The sequence below is a fragment of the Eurypyga helias genome, unplaced genomic scaffold (genome assembly GCF_000690775.1).
Source record: "Eurypyga helias isolate BGI_N326 unplaced genomic scaffold, ASM69077v1 scaffold41262, whole genome shotgun sequence".
Taxonomy (NCBI): domain Eukaryota; kingdom Metazoa; phylum Chordata; class Aves; order Eurypygiformes; family Eurypygidae; genus Eurypyga; species Eurypyga helias.
In genome coordinates, this window is record NW_010234785.1 from 38,755 (window position 1) to 55,329 (window position 16,575).

Here is a 16,575-nt window from a genome sequence, read left to right on the forward strand (position 1 = left end):
TATCAAGTACTGGTTACAACATGGCCCAGAAGCATTTGTTCTTCAGAGGAATTGGTATAAAATCTTCAACTTCTGTCATTAATGTTTGATGTCTGAGAATAATTGTTTTGCTTCAGATATTACAGCAGATTAATAATAATCAGCAGCACTTTGTCTCAAATATGACAATCTGACTGGGAATAATTTATAGGGGCATTTTGAAATTATACAAACTGTAAAATAGATCGTGCTCCCACACCCTTCCCTGTTGTGCTGTTGTCAAAAGGTCCACTTTACAGTCCGATTTCTTTCTAAAAATGCATCAAATTAGCTACTGTTTTTATATGGCACAACAGACAAGCGTGCCCACATGGTGTTCTGCTAAGTACAACTCTGAGCTACATAAAACACAAATGACTTGCATGCAAAAAACACCCACTGCATGTGAATAAGAACCTTGTACTTGGAAGGAATAAATATTAATAACAGTTACAATTATTTTTTGTAAGTATAGTAAGTGTTAACCCTAGTTGAATACAGTGACAATTACTCTAAAGCAGTATGCAAAATAGTAGCAAACAAAAATAATTCTGAATTGTTAAGAAGCTAGAGAACTGTCATTGACATAAAGAAGCAGCGATCTGTGAATTTGTAAATTGTGAATTTGTGTATGTTCCTAAGAACAACTCTGCTCCACTTAGTAACAGGAACAACTGCCAGTAAATATGATCTGCTATATCAAATACCCTAGCTATTAGTTTCCAATTAAGTAGTTCTTTAATTATTTGGGTTATTGTAATCCCTGGCCTTAGTACTATCTTAACTAAGCTAAATTCTCCACTATTTTTTTTTTTGAAGACATGCTATTAGAATACAGAGCAGGGAATCACTCCTACTATGAATTCAAATCACAGCCTTTTCTGCCACATAAAACAGGTTGTTTAAGAAACTGGTACTCACTCATGGATCCTGGTCTCATCCTGACAGTTGAACTGAAAGAGCCATGCCTCAATATTCAGACACCAAAAATTTTCAGGAATACACACCATCCAAAGTTTACGTTCTGCTGGACAAAATTTACTGACCATTCACCCTCTAAAGTCCCTGGGCTTGTATCTACCCCTGTGAGCTTTCATACTTGAATCCTTTAGCAGCAGGTGAACAGGAAGGAGCCAAACCACTGGCTTGGTTTGTCCTTCTAATTGACAACATTCCTTGGAAGGATGTACTTGGGGAAACTAGCTATGGTGGGCCCTTACATTAAACACTGGTTAGAGGAAGTTACACCAATGAACAAAAATTGAAGAAATCAGGAGAAAGGCACAAAAACTGGGCATAGTTCTTCACAGAGGGGCCCAGCACTTGTGCAGTTACAGCGGCCCAGAAGGCAAAGACCAAGAGGAGGTGGGATCGACTTTGTTCAGCGTGCTGCACCTACAAATCCGCGAGGCTTGCTTCAGTCCTGTGCCACCGAGAGGAAACCAGAAGGGAACGACCAACACAAACTTTAGCACAACTGGACCAGCGACCTAAATACTAACACGCTGAGCCTGGTTTTAAGGCTGCGTATGGCAGGAGGCACACCACGGAGTTGTCACATTTCGTCCTAGCCAACTACCAAGGACCTTCTCTCCTGGTCTTTAAAGGAGGGTCTCAGAGTTAGACCTACAGCAGGGTCTAAGGCCTTTCTCAGAATCATTCTGCACCTCACATGGTTTGACCCTAAATCTACCAGACACGAGAAGGATATGACAGAGCGGAAGGGTTACTGCTAATTTCAGAGAAACACCTTCAAACAATCTCAACTGCAAATGCAAGACTCGACCTGGTGAGGCAGCTGGAGCAGGGACAGAGGAGGGACCATGAGCTACAGGGAACTTTCTGTAGTCCAAGCCAGACAGCTGCTGGCCTGTGCTCACTGGCTGTTTGCTCCAACCCTCTCCTTCAGCCTCTTTACCTCGGAAGACCTCAGCCTTTTGGGAACTATTGACTTATTTGCATTTATTCTGCACCTACAGCAAAAGGGGACCCATTCCTGGAAGGCTCTAAGGGTCAGCTGATATCCACATGATTAATAAGAGGGTGTTTTTATTTGCTCGCCACGTGGGTTTAATTCTTTGCTGAAATGTTTCTGCCTGTACTTGTTTTAGAATGGTTTTGAAGTGTATTTGACTCTACTTCCTTGCTCAAAGATTATATGGCAATCCTGACATCAGTGAGTTCTGCAATGGCTGACCTCTGATCCTGGAAGAAAGGATTTAAGAGCTTGAAGACCCCACGTCTTTATGTGAAACTTAAGTTCTGGGAAAGCTATAAAGCAGGCAAGATTTCTACAGGATTTTCCAGCCCCAGTACGGAGAAACCTTCATCTTCCATTACCAGAGACGTTAGCCCTGGGATGGAGATTTCTTTCAAGACGCTCCTCAACAGCGTTTATCAGAAAAGCAAAGCCTGAAGGCCCGAGGCAACACGATACTCACTCTCTTGGACAGTAAAATGCAGGACGCGGGGATCTGCGTATCCCCCTGAGCACGAGCTCCAACTTAAAAACCGCAGAGATACAAATTCGATAGGGAGACCCTATGGTCGTGGCAGCGCCCCGAGGAGGAAAGCTTTCACACTGCGCATGAACTGCCTGGGTGAACAACTTCTGTGCATATTTGGAACTATTTTTTATTTTTCATTTTATTGAAACAAACAAACATCAATCAGCAAATATTCCCAGCTGCACAGCTAATGTCTGAATGCAGTTTTGGTTCAATGGGGACTTTGGATATACAAGCTTTTTAAATCATATAAATGTAGAGATAGGGAATTGAGTGGCTGCCAACCTGGCCTTACTCAACTGTTCCTTGGGAGCAGTTTGCTAGACAAAGAGATCTTTTTTTAAACTGGAATTTAGGACAATAGACCTTACTGATCGAGGTGTTTTAATTCTTTCTCCCTCTCCCCCCAAACACTAATCCGTATAACTTAAGAGACTGAAAAAAGTTTTTCTGTTCGGATTTTCAAACATAGGCAAGTTTTGCAGTAGCACCAGGAATGCTAAGCACAGCGAGCTCCCTTCCTTCCCCTTCTCCTGTGACTTTCCATTACTCTACCGAGAAGACAGGGAGGAATGTTCGTAGGTCCCAGTGTGCAATTGCAAAGGGATGAAAATGGAAAAGTGTGTAATTGCTCCAATATTTAGCTCATTAATCTTAAATACTCTGTTTATGATCTAGTGCATTAATCCAATAAAGCTTTAATTGCAAAGCTTAAAAATAAGCATACTTCCTTTTTATTTCTTCTCAACCCAATAGTAGATTTAACATATTTGGGAAACTTCAAAGTTTCTATAAATAGAAACTTTATACAGAAAGTTTCTGTATGTAGAAACCACACTGTCCTTATCAACTAGTAATTAAATTTATAGAACTCTATTATTAATATGCTCAAGATAAAAATCCAAACAATAAATAGCAAAAATCACCTGAGAGGCTGGACACCATATAAATACACAGTCGTTTGCTAAAGAACAAAACCCAAACTACTCCACAGCAACTTCCCAAACACTACCAGACTCACTGGCAGTAAAGCACCCATACGAGAACAGAGTGATACTCAACCTGGGCTAAGTAGGAATGTGTTTCGTACACAGAAATGGAAGCACTTCCCTATCCGTTGGCTTACAAAACATTACCTCCCCTACTAAGAGCTAGAGTTGAGCACACAGGCATTAATTCTCACCTTTTCTTACATCAGTGACATTTTCATTTGCATGTTTCAGAACATACTGAGAGTCATGGAGTGATTTAGGTTAGAAGGGATGCCAGGAGGGTATCTAGTCCAAACCCTGGCACAGAGCTGGGCTGACTTCAAAAGCAGATCATGTTCCTTCAACAAGTTGTTTTCAAGAAGTTTCAGTGAGGGACTTTCAGCAAAACCAATTATTTTACACATTTCTTCATATAGATTTACATTAATGACAAAGAACAAACAATACTGGTCTCCCAGACGTAACTTATGACAAATGATGGTAAATAAAGCTATTACACTGACACTGGATCTAACTTATGCCACTGGGACAAAGAATGGAGCGAGAGAGGATTTGGGAACAATGTACACATGCACTTTTCAGATTCTTCAGATCTCCCCACTATCAACAGACATGTCAGACTTGCTCACAGATGGGTCTAATCTACCCCTGCGTTTCAGGCTTTGAGCTGCTACCATGCCAGCTGTCCACTGGAGATACTACGGACGGGAGAGTTGGGACCCCACACTCTGCCATTAACCATTACACTGTACAGCCTTACGCCTACTGATGCTGTGCTGCATAATACCTTTTTTTTTCACCACAGTTTGCTTTTTTAAGCCTGGGTAATTACAGGGGTGGGGGAGAGCTACACTAAAAGCAGTATTTTTATGGCTACAGCATCAAGGACTCCAGAGTTAGGCAATATCAACCGATGCTGTCTGCGAGCTTTGCTTGGACCCTCAGCGCTGACGTGTTACGGTTCAGTCCTTTAGTTACAGGACCTTCTACTCCTTCAGATGGGATTGCAGTAGTAGCATGGACTTTTTGAAGATGCTGCCTTTTTCAGTTCTCCAATAAAACCATTAAAACATTTTGGAGATTCTCAGTGACACACACCAGAGGAATAGACCCAGCACTAGGTTTTGTAATGTATGCAGCTGCCTAAAAGACAGAAACGCTGATGCAAGCAAAACTGTAACGTCCATTCATACATTACTACAGCCAGGAGAATTCACATGGAAGAAAGCCTCCCAAGCACCTCAGCCCAGAGGATAAGCTTCCATCAGACCAACCAAAGCTTCCTACCAACCACGAGATGCAAATCCCCAGGAAGCCCCAAGTGCGTATAGTTCTAGGTCTACCTTATATCCAAAAGACTAACTCCAAGGCTAGCACATCTCCTGCTCGACTGAAGGTACCTGTTCCTCATATAACTCCTCTTCCATTTGCTGCAAAAGCTGAAAATATGCAGGGAAAAGAAAAGAAAAAACAAGAGACTTCCCAGAAAAAACAGGCATGACAAACACACCTGAAATCTGCCATGGCGAACAGGCAACCATTCTTGCCTCTGGCTCAGATTCCCAGCAGGACACTAGTCAACTTGCTTCAAACACGATTTTTAATTTTTCTTTATTTTAGATATGTTTATTAATAGTTTTCCTTCATTTTATCAGTGTCTGGCTTGACAATCTGGTCAAGTCTGGTTTGCAGAAAGGCTGGGCACTCACAGCTGTACCAGAGGTCAAAACTGCTGGGGTTTGAGCAAGAGCAATGTTCAACTCCCATAAAAAACAAAGAGTCTGATGAATTTCAATCTTGGAATCCCAAAAGAGTCAACAGCTTTTACACTAGCTTCTCCCTGCCTGCAGAAGGGGAACTGCTGTACACTCCCACACCCCTGCGATGAAGTGCAAGCGAGCATACTGCCTGCCAAGCACCTGTGTACTCTGATGATGAGCACTCTGAGAAAAACTGGTGAGAATGATAATAATTCTGCATTCAGAGCAGGCTTTGAACAGTAGGCAATAAACAGCTCTGGGCTATGCATGGAACAAAAGGTTAAAGTAAATTACTGAATAGCTGCTCATTAGCTCAGCTCTATCTGTTATGTGCATGGCATGAAGACAGCAGAGGGAGAAAGAATGTAGGTATCTACTAGAGGATTTCAGTCCTGATCACCCTCATTTCAGATGAAGAAAAACTGGAGAAATGTGCTCCAAAAGGGCACCTAATGTGCCTCAACCAATGCAGAAAATCTAACGAGATTAAAAAACAATGCACAAGTGAGACAAATTAGGACACTAACTTCTGGAATACTCCAAGATTGGGATATCTGACTTTAAAATTTCACTATTTTTTAATAATTCTTTTCATATAGAGTATCTATGTAAATACAATTTGTTTTTCAAACCACTGTGCTGAGTATGAAGCAGATGATGCCTCAGCCACTGAAGTGAATGGAAGTGTCAATATTCTGCACATCCGCCCCTGTGTAAGAGTAAATTTAACCCAGATGGACTTGACACATTAAGAATATCCCCTAAGCAGAAATACAACATTCCTCTCTGACATTTTGGATCATGAGCCTGACTTTGTAGGAAAGAGACAATTATCCCACTGCCACACAAGCACGCCTTTTTGACTCTTTTGCTTCAGCGACAAGCATCGCTGTCTTCATACGTGATCCCTGTTCAGTAGTTTCAAAACTGCTGCTTATGCAAGACTGAATATGTCTTTCTCCCCTTTTATTTTAAACAGATTTGGTTTGTGGCAGGAGTTGTGACGACTGCACTGAACTTGGGCTATAATCCCACTGAGAGTGTTTCTTAACATTCAGAATACATTATTTGGCTCTCAGAAGGAATTCTGTTCTTCCAGTTGGAAGGTAGGGAGACCCGTATGTGATTTGAGCTGTTTGCATGTTTGGACCACTTGCAGGATGTAGTCAGATGAATGCTTTCCTACAATAAAGCACAATGTTTTGGAGTGTTTTTAAAATTATGACAACTGTTTGTACGGAGAAGTTTAAACAAAATGTATTAGGAGGTGTATTATCTCCCAGAAAGTAACTTCACTCAGGAGTCAATTAGGTTCGTATGAGAGCCACATTGAAAGAAGAAATGCAAATCTATGAACTACACACATCTGTGTAAAATGTTTAAGGCTGCTAGCAAATGTGTGTCCTTCCATAAACACAGTTATGTAACCCTGTATTTAGTTAGTGACTCTCCCTGAAGTACTTGCTCCCTATCTTGCGATGAGAAAGACTGCAGGAATCATTAACCTTCGAGAGACAACAACTAGGTGTCCCCTGTGCCCCTTTGCCATGCCACAAAGGTCAGTGTGCCTAGCTCTTTTTTTTCCACAGCGGAACATCAGCTGCCAGGAGACCCACTGCCACTTCCAACCAGCAGCCCGACAGTACCTGACACAGCAGCTTTTCTGCCTGTCTCAGTGGTCAACCAAAGCAGCTAGCCACACCACTGTAAAGCAATTTGGTGGAAGGCACAAAGCAGATCCATTTCTTTCAAAGGATTTATGAGAGTCTTTTACAGAAATGTCTTATCTCCTTATCTTCTGTAAGAAAAGGGGCGTGATAAATTAAATCATTATTTGAATAATAATATTAAATAATAGCCAAGTAAATATTATCTAATATCATTTTTTTAAATTAAATTTGTACGTTAGAAAGGATTTCTCTCTTTTCCAACTCACCATTTAAGTTTGAAATGTCTTTAGAACACTGTAAATTCATTTCAGACATTGTCAATACTTGTCTGCCAACTACTTATTTGAAGTCATACCAACTTCAGTAGTAAAAAGTCTTTAGCCCTTAGTGTATTTCTGGGTGCTTATAGGAAGAAAATATAAAAATATTGTTAATTTTTTTGCTTCATATGAATCTCAACCTCCCAAGGCTAGTAAAGGATCCTTGCAATGCATTTTCAGGAATACTTAACTTAGCGTGTCCTTATTTTCTGACACTCTAAATAAAGTGGCAGTAAACAGAAGAATTCTCTACACCACCCTGAGTTCAGCACCGTAGTAGCTCTCAAGTTCTGAAGAAAGTTCACAACTTATTGGAACGAAATACTGCCAAAAATGTTACACGAAACAATTAAGGGCGGCACTGAAATGTAAAGCAAATTATGAAGAGGAACAAGATTCTTCGGGGGCGAAAGGGCAGATGATGGAGTATGCACAGTTATTAAAATGGCATGATATCTAGTCTCATTTTGCAGATAAGCTTCAAGTGTTACTGCTCCCTTTCAAGCTGCTCAAATGAACAGCGCCGCTGCTAGCCTGCGTAACAGGAAAATTACGTATGTTCTGACTGGCAAACCAGAAAGCCCAAGCACTCATGGCCTGATGACTGAAAGCTGATATGGTAAATTTAAAGGATAAGTGTGCTTTGTGCACTAAGTACATTTTTCACAAAGGTGTTCTATTAGTAATACTGAGAAATGCACAAGTACCTTCACCAGTGAAAGTAAAATCACAGCAGCAGTTAATTCTAAAAGCATTTATTTGCTGCCCTGAAAGCAGAATTGGAGAAAACCAGAATTTCTATCAAGCCAGAAAGGTGTTTCAACTATGAAAACATATACTTGATGAATTAGTTCGCTTGAAATTTAAAGGTATACAGTAAAGTACCCAATAGCCAGCACTTTCCAAGGCCTTTTAAGGCTGAGTATCCTTCCCAAAGATGCATGTTCCTTCCTCTTTTTCAGCAAAAGATCTCTATTGAGCTTACAAGTAAAATACGGAATATGCTTGAACCGAACTGAAGCACATCACACGTGTCACTCAAACTCTGACTTCAGCCTTTGGTGTAACCTTCCTGAAAAGATGGCTGCCAGCATCAAACACACACCAGAGTAACAACCGTCACTGCTAGATCAAAGGAATTAAAGAAAGAAAGCGGATGATTAAAATACCTTTTGCATCTTATTAATAATTGTTTATGTGTTATCTCTTTAGAAGTGTTACATGGAAAATGTTGCGTGCCCTACCCTCCATCCTCCATTAGGAGCTGTTTGAACACGGAAATTAGTTTTGTCATCTTCTTCCCTTCCAGCCCTTTCTAAAATCCAAACATAATTGTCTTGACAGCCTGAATGCTGCCATCAAGCTCCTCAATCCCTGCTGACATCTACCGATCCTTTACCTGGCTTGACTGCTTTCATTACAGCCCGCGATGACTTCAGCACTGCTTCATAGATAGCCCTCTGGTCAGGAGTGAACTTTCCGTTCGCAGGGAAGGTGCAGGTGATGTCGGAGCCATAGCAGTAGTACTCTCCTCCCATATCGAACAGGCTAAAAAGGAAACAGAGGGGGAAGAAATTAAAATTTAAGTCCAAAGAAATAGTACAACAGAAGACATTTCTTATGCACTTAAGTCATCTGCATTTTGGTAGTTGGCCATATAATCACCACTTGAATGCTGTTCCTTAATACATGAGGAACGACAGCCCTGTGGAACTTCCTAGCAGAAAGGTATCTGCATTATAGAATCACAGAATCATGGAATGGTTTGGGTTGGTAGGGACCTTAAAGACCATCCAGTTCCAACCCCCCTGCCATGGGCAGGGACACCTTCCACTAGACCAGGTTGCTCCAAGCCTCATCCAGCCTGGCCTTGAACACTTCCAGGGATGGGGCATCCACAGCTTCTCTGGGCAACCTGTCCCAGTGCCTCCCCACCCTCTCCGGGAAGAACTTCTTCCTGATAGCCAATCTAAACGTACCCACTTTCAATTTAAACCCGTTACCCCTTGTCCTGTCCCTACAGGCCCTTGTAAAAGTCCCCCCCAGCTTCCTTGTAGCCCCTGCAGGCACTGGAAGGTGCTATAAGGTCTCCCCGGAGCCTTCTCTTCTCCAGGCTGAACAAGCCCATCTCTCTCAGCCTGTCCCCATGGCAGAGGGGCTCCAGCCCTCGGAGCTTCTTCGTGGCCTCGTCTGGACTCGCTCCAACCAGTCTATATCCTTCTGATATTGAGGGCTCCACAGCTGGACGCAGCACTCCAGGTGGGGTCTCACCAGAGCAGAGTACAGGGGCAGAATCCCCTCCCTCACCCTGCTGGCCACGCTGCTCTGGATACAGCCCAGGATACGGTTGGCTTTCTGGGCTGCCAGCACACACTGCCAATTTAACCCACTACATATGGCTTAAATGGACACCCTTACGGGCTGCGCTGGTCCTGGACGGAAACACTGAGAAAACACATGAAGGAAGATAAAAAGTACATGAGGAATCCACTCCAAGTTCTTCAGTTCCAGTTTCTGGGACTTCTTCTCAGAAGAAAAAACATGCCCTTTTTTTCCTTTCCTCAGAAATGCTAGCATCACATAAAGGGTCTAACCTCAAAACTTAACAGAGAAATGTTAATTAAATTATGGCCTTTTGTATCTAAGTGTCAAAACACATCTGATGGTTTAAATAAAATGTCCTCAATAAAGGCTGACTGCCACTGCTCACAATATGAACTTTCCTTTAAGACAAACTTGCCTAACAGGGCTTAAGGAAACAAGGATTATAGGAAGATCCAACCAGAAAAGAAGATTTAGTACAGTTTTCTGCATCAGAGGTAGAAGAAAAGAAATATTAAGTGCTTTCTTTAATGGGGCAGAACCACCTGCTTTACCCCTTGAGCAGTGTATTTATTCTTCACATGAATCAATGATTCACCACTGATGGCTCAGCTGCCAGAAATCAATCTGCACGAAGAGCAAGTGGGTCTCCACACCCCTGTCAGAACCAGGTTAGACATTTGCAATACTATGCTTCTTGAGTTTACCTGATAAGGCACTGCACTGGTTTCAGCAGCCTCAAAAATTAGCAAATAACCATTTGGACCAAACAATACTTGAGCAAATAACCCGCCTTGTAATCATATATTGATTACAAGAAGGCACATTTTACGTACAAGACTTTCGTCTTGACACACAATATGACCTCCTGATTTCTTAGGTAATGAATCTGAGTTGAAATCTGTTAAATTAAGTCTTCGTCCAACCACTTCAAACTACTGTATGAGACTCTTATAAGAAATGTAATTTTCCATTGCTGTGTTTGAAAACCTTGGAGTTTTCTTCATCTTGCTCCTGCTTCACAGCAGGGTCAGTTAGACAACACAGGCAGAAGGAAGGACACTCCACTGGGGCACCCTCTCTGCCATCAAGTCCTAATTACATCAGTAATTAGGAAACCCATGCAGCACAGCTCTGCCCCCAGCCAGCTTACGTGGCTAGGTAAAGATAAGCATAAAACGCAAAAAGCGCTGCAGCATTCAGCTGTAAATATTCACCCTTTCCAACATAACTGCCACTGAAAGCAACGGGAAATAAGTAAACAAAGGCAATCATGCTAAAGCTAAAAAATATTTCAGCAGTGTTGGGACTCTTCTTGCTGCACTGCATACACAGACACATACTCATGAAGACTTACTCCAAGAAATTTTAAAATGCACCCTACAATTTCTTCCGTGAACAAATCTTTGCACTGAGTGCAAGCCCCGCTGAAGTCATCGCCAGCCTCCCCAAACTGGGCAAGGTTCACCTGCAGAGAGACTTGCAGGACTGGAACTTCAGGAACAAGCCCCACGGTTTACAGACACAGAAATGCAAAGGGCTTAAAGTTACAGGAGCTATCATCTTAAGAGAATGCCACAGATAAAACTGCAGAGTTATGTATGTACACGCAGAGCTAATATTCACTTAAAGCTGAAATATGGTATGTTAAAACACAAAGCTGCTAATTGAAAAAAGATATACCACAGACAGCAAATGCCAGACCCACAGGGTAAAACCACGATTTGACACCAAGACAGCAACTGTAAACCAGCCTTGCCAAACCTCAACATCAGAAACCCCATCAACACTGCTTTGGTTTTGATGTTATGGTTAAACTCACTTCTAAAAATAACTGTGATATACATAGAAAATCTAAGGATACAGAAAACTAGTTTCAGCAACTAAGAATCATGTCAGAAGCTGCTATGTTCTCTCACGTGCCAACAAGACACAGATTTCAGACAAATTATAAATCTTTCGACCTATCCCCGACTGAACACTTTCAAAATCACAAACCAAGTTTCATGGTGCTTTGTGGGATTTGCAGCAGTTTTGTGGCCTAGCTCTGTTGCATTTACAAGTGTAAGTGTCCATCCAGCATGGTGACCAGTAAAGCTGTGACCAACAACTTCGACACTCCCTGTCCACGTCTACTGGAAGCTGCTATGCTTTCTGTATTTTACCTGGAAAATAGTTATTCTGAACCTAGCACTGGCAAAATTTTCGTTATGTCTTTAACCTTACAATTATCTGCATTTTCTCAAACCCATTCATCACGCCGTGGTTGTTAAAAGAGTTTTTCGTGTTACTGGAGCACTGAGTAATGGAAAAAAAAAATCACAAAGCTGATGGTACACCAAAACAAGGCTCACAAGCTAAGAAGCACCATTTGTTCAGGTTTCTTGGCTTCCAGACAAGAGGAGACATGAGGGAAGATGATCTTTCAAATTCCACCTCAGAGCACAACACACCACCATCCAGCCTGTATGCTTCAGTGAAAAAGCATCCAAACCAGACTGTACATTTGGGAAACATTTTGGCTCTTACTGGGAATTCTATTCCATTTAACTTCAGCTGGGAACATATCCATTCGTTAAAATGTTGCCCAAGACATGGAAACAACCCAAATATTGTAGTTATCCTGAAGAAATAATGGGGGCCTAAGAAGATCCCAGTTTCATATCTTTCTTGCCAGGCTAAATAAGTGGAGATTTAAGTCAAATTTAGTCAAATAAAATGCATGTGAGCTACTATCTTCTCCTGTTGACTAACTGGAAAAGAGATTCTACAAGCAGGTTCCTTAAATCCTAGTTCCATAGAAAAAAATACATTTCTTTAACCTGCAATTAGATGACAACTGCTGGTAAACTGCTAGTAAAAGATGCATTCCTATAATATTTTAGTATGTTCTCAACTGCATGCACAAAATTACCTGCCTGATAATGCAGTCTTGCAAGGGTCATGTACAGAAACAACTACTTAATGTTATTTGGACTGTTATCAAATGTAGGAGCAAACTAAAATTAAATGCACAAATGAAAATAGGCCTTACAGGCATCTTGATCTATGGCTTACCTTTTAAGAACTGGTTAATGCAGAGTAACGTATGTAATAACATAACAAAGTATCTCCAAACTCTATTGTATTTCCCTTTTAGCTGAATTCCTACACATCTAGCAGCCTATGCTGTCTATTACAAAACTTAGTTGTGAGTTCAGTTTTCTCTTGAATGAAGAAAAATTTCATTCCAGAACAACCCTCTCCCCACTCCTTTTTCAGCAAGGATGCAGTTGTTAATTGCTGATTTCAATGAACGCAGAAACGATGCGTCTGAGGTCGTCAGGTTTCTGAGGCGCAGCCGGGGAGGAGTGTCACTGATCAGAGAGCGTCACACAGTTGTATGTCCACGTGCTCACTCGTTTAGCTTGAAGCTGATGAAGTTTTTTTATTGCACAGCTCAATCGCTTTCAAAACCTTCTGAGAGAGAAGCTAATCTTGCTTTGCATCACTTTGTTGGGAGCAAAAGCAACAAAAATCTACCTGGCTTCATTTTAGGGTGAGAAGTGCATGGTGCATAAAGCAGATTTAAGAGTCAGTAGACCTGAGCACTTTCTAAAAATTCCATGTTACTGTTTCAATTGGTTTTCTAGAATAAATAAGAAGCTATACCACAAGTAAAAGATGCAGAGCATAGCAAAAATATTCCAAAGTCCTCCTTGGAAGCATGGACGTAGCTCTCCTAAGGGAGGCTTCAGTTCTGTGTATATATATAATCTCTCCTCCCAAACATATTGCAAAATATTGTAAACTTTATTAACTAAAACTGAAAAATGCAAAGCATGAGAAAAATCAGATAACCTGTCAGTTGCTCCACTGACAGAATGACTTATGTGTTATTAATACAATGTCAGGCAACAGCGTCAAAAACCAAAATTGCCTTCTTCATCCATTTTAGAAGTCATCTTCAAAAATGACTACGAGCATTTAATTCCTTTCACAAGGAAAAGTCTGACATCACAGCTTAAAATCATTCTGTACATAGGCTGGATGTGCCCCCCTTAGAGGAGCTTCTGATGCTCCGAGGGCTGGAGCCCCTCTGCCATGGGGACAGGCTGAGAGAGTTGGGCTTGTTCAGTCTGGAGAAGAGAAGGCTCCGGGGAGACCTTATAGCCCCTTCCAGTGCCTGAAGGGGCTACAAGGAAGCTGGGGGGGGCTTTTTACAAGGGCCTGTAGGGACAGGACAAGGGGTAACGGGTTTAAATTGAAAGTGGGGATGTTTAGATTGGATATCAGGAAGAAGTTCTTCCCAGAGAGGGGGGTGAGGCACTGGGACAGGTTGCCCAGAGAAGCTGTGGATGCCCCATCCCTGGAAGTGTCCAAGGCCAGGCTGGATGAGGCTTTGAGCAACCTGGTCTAGTGGAAGGGGTCCCTGCCCATGGCAGGGGGGGTGGAATTGGATGGTCTTTAAGGTCCCTTCCAACCCAAACCATACTGTGATTCTCAGAATGTCCCCAGCAGGTCACTCTCTGCATCTGACCAAACTGGGGTTCTGCTCCCTGCGTGCAGGCTCACGACAGGAGTCTGGAGAAAATACTTCAAGTCCCGTTGACTTTGTGGTGAACACAGGCTGATAAGTCAGTACTGTAACTGAAACGCTACGGAACATGATGCGCAAAAGCTCTTCTCCCCTCCCCTCCCTCTGAAACAGCATGATGAGTAAGCCGAGGCCATGTTACTTTCACAGAATACTGGCACCACAAAATGCAAATTTACAGTTACGTTTTTGGTTTTCAAAGCCAGAAAAATAACAAACATTTTGATATTGATTTTAGCTTTCTTAACCTCCAACTGTGCAGCACCACAAAAGACTTTGCGTAACACTTTAGATTTGAAAACTGTGGACTATAAACGGCCACGGTTCTTTCCTTCAGAAAGTCACTGCATACCATTTCTCAAAAATAAAGCATCATCTTCCTCTAAGCATGTGTTTTACTTTTATAGGCTTGTTGACACTTTTATTGTGAAATAATTTGAAGCTGCCAGGCAATGAGGCAAATTATGGCCAATATCACAATGGGAAGCAATACTTTATTTGGGATATCTGAGCCATGTGCATGAATTGTTATGGTCCAACCACCAACCCAACCCAAAGACAAGCTCTCACAGGCATTTCTTGGGAAGCCTACAGCTAGCCCATGAGCTAACACGTAAAGCTGTCACCTTCCTGCTCTGCAGATCTGCTTGCTCTGTAGACTCAGAACAAGATCTCATGATAGTTATACAAATAAATTATTCTTCTGCAGTTGTTAAAGAGCGATGATGGTGGTGAAACCCAGGCAGATTTCCTCCCGGTGCAGCACACTCTGGGACAGGGTTGCACTCAGTGTCACCCACCTGCAGCCCATGTCCTCCCCAGCTTCTCTTCTCCAGACAAAACCTTCCCTTCCCCGGAGTGGGTTTGCAAGACTAGCAATTAGAAAACTGATATCGCCGTATCTTACTGTGCCCTCCTCGTCCCTCAGGTTAAAGGTAAACAGGTATGAATACTGATGCACTTTACTCAGCAACGTTTACTGAGGTTTTAGGGGTCTGAGCCATTATTAACCAACATACCTATGACCAGCCACACAGATGAACTGGTGCTAGCCCAGTCCTAGGACAACAGGAATAAAGGTACACACAACTTTTTCCTCCTCTTATTGCAAATAAGAGCAAGTCATCCCCAGCTGGAGATTTTATTCTGTGTGATCTCGCTGCACTCTGCTCCGAGCTCACAGAGAGCACTCTGTGCTTTAGCTTTCACGCAGCAATTAAATCTTTAAGTATTCACGTACTAACAAAATCCAACCATTTGTTTGGTTAAACACTTCTCAGGCAATTTCAAGCTTAAGGGAACCAGGTATCAGCACTTCTACAAGATACATCTTTGGAAACGTGCCAAGTCATTTGGAAATAGGGTGGTTTAATAACAGACCACAAAAATGAATTATAGTAAATGATATCACAAGTAACAAAATGGAGAGGTAAGTGACACACACTTTTTTCTTCCACTTGCATCCCGACTTGCCAAGAGTTATCAATTTAAAAAGCAACACCAAGTAAGATAATATTGCAAACCCAGAGAACCAGGAACAGTATGAAGTCCTACCACGCTCAGGAAGGGGTTGGTTTGTTTTGGGTTTTTTTTAAGAGGTGCCCTGCGGTGACCAGCTTCCATCTGACAGGGCACAGAGAGAGCCTGTACTGCCTCTGTCCTGAAGCCAGGCTTGGCTCGCTGATTTAAGGCCAGCATTTTGTTGTCAGCACCCCTTGAGTCAAGAGTAACCTTAGAAAAATGCTAGAGAATACTTTTTGTGTAGGATATGGGGTTGTGGGTGTGCACGAAAAACCATGAAGCTTTTGTTTAAGCCTCCTGTTCAAAAGCAGACCCTGTAGCCCACATGGGTAATGCAATTACACAGATGGAAAACGGCTACAAGATTATTCTTCATCCAGCTGTGATTTGCACAGCCATGTGGCCTCATATTTTTTGCTTGTCCTCAACCATGTCTTTTCATCTTGTCTACCTTCTCCATGACCTTCCCATCTTTGCTTCTATAGCACTGTCTCACTTAAGGCTTTCCCACACTATTAGAGATAATGGGAGACTTGTCTCAACCTTTTCTCACTGAAGATGACAAGATATGACACTAAGCTTTGCTCAGATAGGAAAAGAGTGGAAACACCTCCCCCCCTCCCCCAAAAAATCTGTCTACATTGAATTTTGAAGGAGAGGACTGCATGCCTGTACCTCTGTAATGCCAACTACAGAGACTTCAATGGCTTCAGCAAGAACATACAGAAGTTTGACCTGGCTGGGTTTAAAAAAAAAGAAGAACGCAGCCAAACAAAACCACCGTTTCCAGGTGTTGGTGCCCTGCGATGCCCAGGGCAGCAGCGTGATGCTGAGATGAGCAGCAGTAGGTGGGTGAGCCCCGCCGGCACGGGGAAGGTGGGCCGCTGCT

General features: G+C 42.2%; 1 protein-coding gene across 1 annotated transcript in view; it reads right to left on the minus strand.

The window, feature by feature from the left end:
* PEPD (peptidase D) overlaps positions 1-16,575 on the minus strand; it is a gene marked incomplete at its 5' end in the record, with an annotated part of 68,460 nt that overhangs the window by 28,613 nt on the left and 23,272 nt on the right. The window contains one exon of the mRNA XM_010146559.1: positions 8,667-8,815. Within this exon, the coding sequence (XP_010144861.1) occupies positions 8,667-8,815 (149 nt within the window). The remainder of the gene's footprint in view (positions 1-8,666; positions 8,816-16,575) is intronic.